The sequence below is a fragment of the Podarcis erhardii genome, assembly GCF_964252035.2.
Source record: "Podarcis erhardii genome assembly, chromosome: 12".
Lineage (NCBI taxonomy): Eukaryota > Metazoa > Chordata > Lepidosauria > Squamata > Lacertidae > Podarcis > Podarcis erhardii.
In genome coordinates this window covers 1,327,130-1,334,286 of record NC_138513.1, presented here as the reverse complement: position 1 = coordinate 1,334,286, position 7,157 = coordinate 1,327,130, and the positions used below count along the sequence as shown (strand labels likewise).

Sequence of the window (7,157 nt, the reverse complement as noted above, 5' to 3'; positions counted from 1 at the left end):
CCCTTTCTCACTGTTCAATCTCGCCTTGAACCTGTTGTGCAATAAACTTGGATCTTCTGCAGTTTGCTCCTGTCTCCGGCTGAGCTCATTTTCCTTGCACCCAGATTTTACCGTAACAATACTGTTTTGTATTCTCTGGAAAGGGACCCGAGGGTCCTCTAGTCCAACCCCCTGAAGTGCAGGAATTGCGCTGGCACGCGTTCCTGGGTCAGCTTGAAGCGCCAACTTTCTGGTTAATTGCCAGACACGCCAATTCATGGGGGTTTTTTTGGGGGGGGTAGTGGGGGACGGCACCCTCCTGGTTGGGTTCTGAGCGGCTTCCTCCCTTGTCCAGAAACAGGAGGAGGTGGAAAGTGATCTGCAAAGCAGGAAACCCCTTAGAGAATCATAGAATCACATAGAGTGTGGGAATGTTGTGAGTTGAGGGCAGAGGCGGTGGCCTCCGCAAGATGGGCAGGGTAGGAGGAGGAGAAAGGCTGAATATAACATCATAAAATGTCAAAGTAATAATAATAATAATAATAATAATAATAATAATAATAATATTTATATGCCACCCATCTGGTTGGGTTGCCCCAGAAACTCTGGGCGGCTTCCAACACATAAAAACATAACAAAACATCAAACATTAATAGTAACAATCTGATCCTCCTGAACGGTAGCTGCCAGGGCAATGAACACCCAGTCATCTCACTCTCACGCCACGTTCACCATGACCATTGAGCAGAAAAGCAAGTGACAGGAACACCAGTTTTCATGCCAAGCTGCAGCCCATAGACCTTGCTGGTTCAGAAAGGCAAAAGACCAAAGTAGAAGGTGATCGACTGTGGGAAGGGATCAACAAAGGACCCCTCTGCTCTGTCTGGGGAATGCCATCAGCGCCCTTGGGGAGGAAACCAAAAAGGGCAATTTTGTCCTTTACAGGGACTCCAAGTTAACACGCCTTTTGCAAGATTCCTTGGGAGGCAACAGCCACACCTTGATGGTTGTCCATGTGAGCCCAGCAGATTCCAACCTTGAAGAGACTATGCTATGCTGATAGGGCCAGAAAATAAAGAACAAGCCGATAGTGGACACTGATCCTCAGGCAGCAGAGATCAGCCAGCTAAAGCTGCAGGTCTTACTACTGCAGACCTCATGGAGGGACCCTTCCAGTGTCTGTGGGTGGTGGGCCCTCAGAAAAGGTGCAATCTCTGATGGAGAAAAATCACTCCCTCATGAAGGAAAATGAGAAGCTAAGCTGCAGCCTGAGTGAAGCAGCAGCCAGATGGCCCAGGTGCTGGAAAGAATCATTGTGACCGAGCAGCAGAACGAAAAGATCAGCACAAAGCTGGAGAAGCTCCAGGAACTCACTGCGTTGAAACTCGACCTGCAGAAGCTGCTTAAACCAAAATTCAAAACGCCACAAAAACTCTTTAAAACATTTAAAAGCGTTTTCAGCATTTGCCCCAACCCTAGAGTTTGTTCCAGTGAGCCTGGGCTCTTCAAGACGCAAAGCCGGGCAATGTCCCTCCATCTTCCCAGGAGTCTAAAGCAGAGCAGGGTGAGTCTGATTCCCACCCCCTAGGCTAGGTGGGGAAAAGCCTTGCAGGGAGCAGCCTTCAAGACTCACAGCTGGGCAATCTTGGTCGCCCTCCTCTGCACACCTTCCAGCTTGTCAACATCCTTCTTAAATTGTGGTGCCCAGAACCGGACACAGTATTCAAGGCAGAAGAGAGTGGCACTATGACTTCCCTCGATCTGGACACTAGACTTCTATTGAGGTAGCCTGGAACAGATTTGCTCTTTTTGCTGCTGCATCACATGGTTGACTCATGTTCAGCTGGTGGTCCACCAAGACCCCGAGATCCTTTTCAGATGTGCTGCTAGTAAGCCAGGTGCCCCCCGCCCTATATTTGTGCAGCTGCTTCTTCCTGCCTTAAGTGCAGAACCTGACATTTGTCCTATACACTCCATGTGCTTTCCATGCTCCAGGTCATGGATTTCTTCACAGGTGTACCTACGCATCCTTTGCAGAGAACGCTCCTCCTCCTTCCTTCCTGTTTAATCTATTCCCTTTGAACTGGTTATACCTGTTGACTTGGAGCAAAGGTCCAAATAAAGCATTGCCCCCCCCCCCCTTCCTGGCCAAATGCTCAGGAACAATGGGGTGGAAAGGGAGAAAGAAAACCCTGCAGTCCAGCCATGGGTCTCTCGTCCCTCCAGGTTTCAGTGTGTCTTGTGTGGGGGGCCAGGGAGTTGCCGGTTTCTTCTGGTTCCAATTGTGTATTTTGTCCTTATGTTTTGTGTGTTTATTTCGCATTTTACGCCATAAACCCCTCTTCATCTTCAGATGGCAATGAACCTGCCTGTGAGGTTATATTGTCCCTCTGTTATCAGGAGCTCATATTCGTCTTGCTTTATCCTGCTGCTCTTTCAGGGACCTTCAGGGCAAACAACTAAAGTTAATTCACCATAGGGACCATTGCGAGGAGCTGTAGGCTTTCCTGGACCTTTTACACATTTTACTCCCAGGACTGTTCCTCCCCCCACCTCCCCGCCTTTTCCAGCTCCAGCTATTTTCCTGTCAGAGGGAAAAGGCGGTTCCCCCCCGCCCCCCCCCCGCGCCTCAAAAGGAAGGGAAAAGGCGGGCTTCGAGCGGGAGAGTGGCAGCCAGGCTTCGCGCAGGCGCAGTAAGGAGCTCCCCCGGCGCCGGCCTTAAGCGGAAGCTTAACCACGGAGAGGCTCCAGATTCCTAGAGCGGCGATCCCTCCCATCCGCTAAGAGACGTCCTTTATTCGCTGCCGACCTACAGCGCCCGCTTCCGCCGGAAGTCAAGGTTGGGGAAGTTGTTGGAGGCGGCACCGGAGGGCTCGGTCACGGGACGGAGCAGCGGCGGCGGCGGCGGCGGCGGCGATGGTGGGCGGCTCCCCCCCCCCCCGCGGGAGGGGGAGGGAAGGGCGACCCCCCGCTGACCCCCGCCCCTCTGACTCTCTCTCTCTCTCTCCCTCTCTCCCTCTCTCCCTCTCTCCCTCCCTCCCTCCCTCAGGCGGCGACGGCGGCGCTGACTCAGGGGCTGGAGCGGGTCCCCGACCAGACCGGCTACCTGGTCATCTGCGACGGGGCGGTGCTGGCGGTGAGGAGGGGCCTCGGGACGCGGAGGAGGAGGAGGAGACCCCCCTCTCCTGGGAGGCAGAGCTCTTTATATGGGGGGGGGGCGGGCGAGGAGGAAGGCGGGCAGGCTGTTTAGGGAAGTTTGTAATGTTTAATCCTGTATTGCGTTTTTAATATTCGAGTGGGAGCCGCCCAACCAGATGGGCGGGGTATAAATAATAAATTATTATTACTATTGTTCTTGTTATTCTTAGCCTAAACGACCTGACAGGGCTGTTGTCAGGGGAGAGTTAAATGCGGATGTCAAGCCCATGGGCCGCCTCGGGATCCCCTTGCAGGGAGAAGAGGCGGGTGGCAGGGATGCCCCGAGATGCCCACTGACAACGGACTCCTCTTCTTTTTCTCCCTGCCCTGCCAGTCTTCGGGAGACCTGGAGAACGACGAGCGGACGGCCGGGGTGATCTCGGAGCTGGTGAACACAGCCTGCGCTTTCCGCCTGCCCCGCTGCCCTGAGGTGCCCTTCAGGCGTATCTCTGGTGAGAAGGGGGCGCTCCCAGGCGGGCTTCCTCTGTGGGGGCTCCCTGGATACAAAGGGGAGTGGGGCTGCATCCCACCCTTTTGGTGGGGGAGGCTGGATTCCCCTTGGCCCCTCTTGGCGTCTGCTCTTCTCCCTCCCCCGTGTAGAGTTGAACTCGGAGCTTCCCTGATGCATCCTGTTCTTGCCCCCTTTCACCAAACCCTAAAGGAGAGCCAGGCAGGTGGTGGGGAGAGCTAGGATGGTGGGGAAGGAAGGCTCAGACCCCTCCCCTGAGCCATGGCACCTGCCTTGCATGCAGAAGGTCCCTTGGCGGCTCCCCGATGGCAACTCCAGGTACGTCTGCGGAGGACCCTATAGTGGATTCACTGCCAGTCAGTGAAGACAGCACTGGGCTCAATGGACTGAGTGGTCTTCCTTGGGAGAAGCACCTTTCTGTCACTGAGCCTGACCTACCTCAGAGGGATGTGAGGAGGAAATGGGGTGACCGCCCCATCAGTGAAGGAGTGGGGAGCAAATGAGGTTGTTCTGCAGTGTGCTCTGTGTGGGGCTTCCTTGAAACTACTGTTGGTGCAGGATGTTGCAGCGCAATTGCTGGCAGGAGTGAGGCCTTGTCAGCATATAACACTTGTACTCAGAGACCTGCACTGGCTGCCCATTTGCTACCAGGCCAAGTTTAAGGTGGCACAATTAGAATGTAAAGCCCTTAACAACTTGGGACCGGTTTACCTGTGAGATCGCCTAAGCCCACATGTGCCAGCCTGACCATTCAGGCTGGCTACAGGTGCCACATAATACATGCACTGCAGTTGTATGAACTTGATCACTTGATGTGGTAGCACCTAAACTTTGGAACTCCCTGCCCATGGATGCTAGGCAGACGCCTTCATTTTCACTCTTCTCGATCCTGCTAAAAAACATGCAAAACAAGCCCGCCTTGGCATTCAGAGAGTTGATGCCAGTTTAAATCAGTTTTTAGTCTATATTAACTTTTTGAAAGTTTAAAAATGCTGCTGTTAATCTTCATCAGTGATAATATTATATACTGCTTTGAGGTTTTATTATAACCAGACTATGTATAAATATATGAAAAAGTACATAAATGCACCCAAGCACCCTGCTAGGGGGTCTCGTCTCTCCTAATACCCTTACTGGGGTCTCTCTCTCTTTCGTCCCCCCAGTGGTGTTTGGGGAGCACTCCTTCCTTGTTACCATATCTGGTCAGAAGCTGTTTGTGGTGAAGAGGCAGAACAGCGTCCGGGAGCCTGTGATCGTCTGAACTTGACCTGCCCGCTTCTTCTGTAATTGACTTTGGGAGTGGGGGACTCAAGGAGAGTTGGGCTGCAGGAAGAAAGCACCTTTTTTGTATCCGTGTGGGGCTCATCTCTGTGTTGATACTGGGTCACAAGAGGGCTGGAGGCTCCTTGGATGTGTTGTACATTCTGCTTAAAGGCTTCGTGCCTCTGGGGGTTTGCTCCATGTAGCTGTGGGCATGATGGCAGTATCATGTGAAATAAAGTTCTTTGAAAAGAGACAACTAACCCGGTGGACTACCTTTTTAGTAGAATTGTGGAATTTTAGGGTTGGAATGGACCCTGGGGTCATCTAGCCCAGAACCCCTGACAGGTAGCCACCCAACCTCTCTCAAAATCTCCAATGAAGGAGAGTTCACCACCTTCTGCAGCCATAGGGTTGGAAAGGGACCCTGAGTGACAACTAGTCCAGCCCCATGCAGTGCAGGAATCAAGCAAAGAATCGGTGGCAAATGGCCATCCAGCCTCTGCTTAAAAACCTCCAAGGGAAGGTGTTTCTCGGAGGTTCTCAGTTTCTCGTATGGCAGCAGAAGGGCCTGAGAGCGAAGGCAACCTGGGGTCGGGAAATGGCACCCCCCAAAAAAGGTCTGGATGCATCTGGGTAGCCTGGCTCGTTAGGTGATCAGCACAGCACCCATATAATAGCCTTGCTATCCCCTTGGCCTGACTAGCCTCTCTTTAGCAATGGCCCCACAGAAGTAAGATTAAATAAAGGTTTTGCCGGCACGGAAATAAGCTCAATACCACACCCAAGGAATGCAGAGAGATAAATCACAAACAACACAACTCTGTATATGGCATTAAAAAAAAAATAATACACAACATTTCAACACCTTTTAATACATAGAATCTTAAATAATATATATCATGCCAAAATAATAACCACATAACAACATCTCAAAGCCCAACAGTTCAAATATTCCTGAAAGAAGTCCATGAGAATGACTGTAGACTTGTGCTGGTGCAATCCCAATGGAACTCCCAACGATGAGATACCCGGATTTCAGTCTCTGTTTTGTGAATCTTCTGGTTGGCCTGTAAAGGAACTATATAATGGCAATTCAGTGCTCCACCAAATAAATCAGCTCCAAACTTAGAATTACACTTTGTTCTTTTTGAAAAGGCTATACAGCTTGACATATACAGAGCCAAAGCCATTTAGGGCTTTAAAGATCAGCACCAACACTTTGAATTGTGCTTGGAAACTTACTGGGAGCTAGTGTAGGTATTTCAGGACCGGTGTTATATGGTCCCGGCGGCCGCTCCCAGCCACCAGTCTGGCAGCCACATTCTGGATTAGTTGTAGTTTCTGAGTCACCTTAAAAGGTAGCCTGATTCAGAGCTCATTGCAGTAATGTTTATGGTCCCAATATGGACTCTCCATAAATGTTTTCCGATTATTTTGGACACCTGAATGATTGTAATTATGATGAGTTAATAATAGCAGGGGACTTTTAATATTATCCTATCCTAACCTAGATAGAAATACACCAACAAAGAAAAAGAATTAGTGAGGTTGGACAATAGGGAAACATGAAATGAGTTTAATAGATCCTTGGCACTTGATTTATCCTACTGTGGTAATAATTTACCTCTACGCCACTGGCCCTTGCCCAGGTGAGGAAACAAACCTTTAAATAACGACAAAACCAAGAGAGCAAACAAAAATGTCCTGTTGGGACTTGGTTTATTAAAACTATTGGACAATAGGGCAGTTTTGCCAGCTAGAAAAGACTGTCCTCAAAGGAACATGTGAACAAAGGTTTTATAGGGTTTTATACAAATAGCTGCTATACATCACAAAACAACACTGCATACATCAAAAGAGGTCACAGGTAAAGGAGTGTAAAAGTTCTGGCTGGACTCTGTTTTCAGCTCCCCTCATTTATCTTGGGGAACCCCAACCCTTAGGTTTCAGCTTTTGCACTTGGCCTCCAGTTGCCTTCATTAAGGAGCAAATCGTCCTTCCATGTCCCTGGAACACTTCAAGGAGCCGCTTGCTTAGCACTCCAGTACTAATGCAAAACCTCCCTCCTTGGCTGGGCATTTGTGCCTTTCCAGTAATGCATGAGCCAACAGTGTGATGCGGCAGCTAAAAAAGCCAATGCAATTCTGGGCTGCATCAATAGGAGTATAGCATCTAGATCAAGGGAAGTAATAGTGCCACTGTATTCTGCTCTGGTCAGACCTCACCTGGAGTACTGTGTCCAGTTCTG

At 50.3% G+C, this 7,157-nt stretch overlaps 1 protein-coding gene across 1 annotated transcript; it reads left to right on the top strand.

Annotated features, from left to right (window-relative positions):
• The first annotated feature begins 2,812 nt into the window (after positions 1-2,812).
• LAMTOR4 (late endosomal/lysosomal adaptor, MAPK and MTOR activator 4) lies at positions 2,813-5,165 on the top strand. The gene is made up of 4 exons (XM_081834895.1): positions 2,813-2,898; positions 3,029-3,115; positions 3,512-3,629; positions 4,810-5,165. Exons 1-4 carry the CDS (start codon positions 2,896-2,898, stop codon positions 4,905-4,907), a joined length of 306 nt encoding a protein of 101 aa, XP_081691021.1. The 5' UTR covers positions 2,813-2,895; the 3' UTR covers positions 4,908-5,165.
• The last annotated feature ends 1,992 nt before the right edge of the window (positions 5,166-7,157 follow it).

Excerpts from the sequence above, each read along its gene's own strand:
- LAMTOR4 (XM_081834895.1), top strand. Across the intron at positions 3,116-3,511 it reads GCGACGGGGCGGTGCTGGCG|TCTTCGGGAGACCTGGAGAA; the intron begins GTGAGGAGGGGC and ends CTGCCCTGCCAG. Across the intron at positions 3,630-4,809 it reads GCCCTTCAGGCGTATCTCTG|TGGTGTTTGGGGAGCACTCC; the intron begins GTGAGAAGGGGG and ends TCGTCCCCCCAG.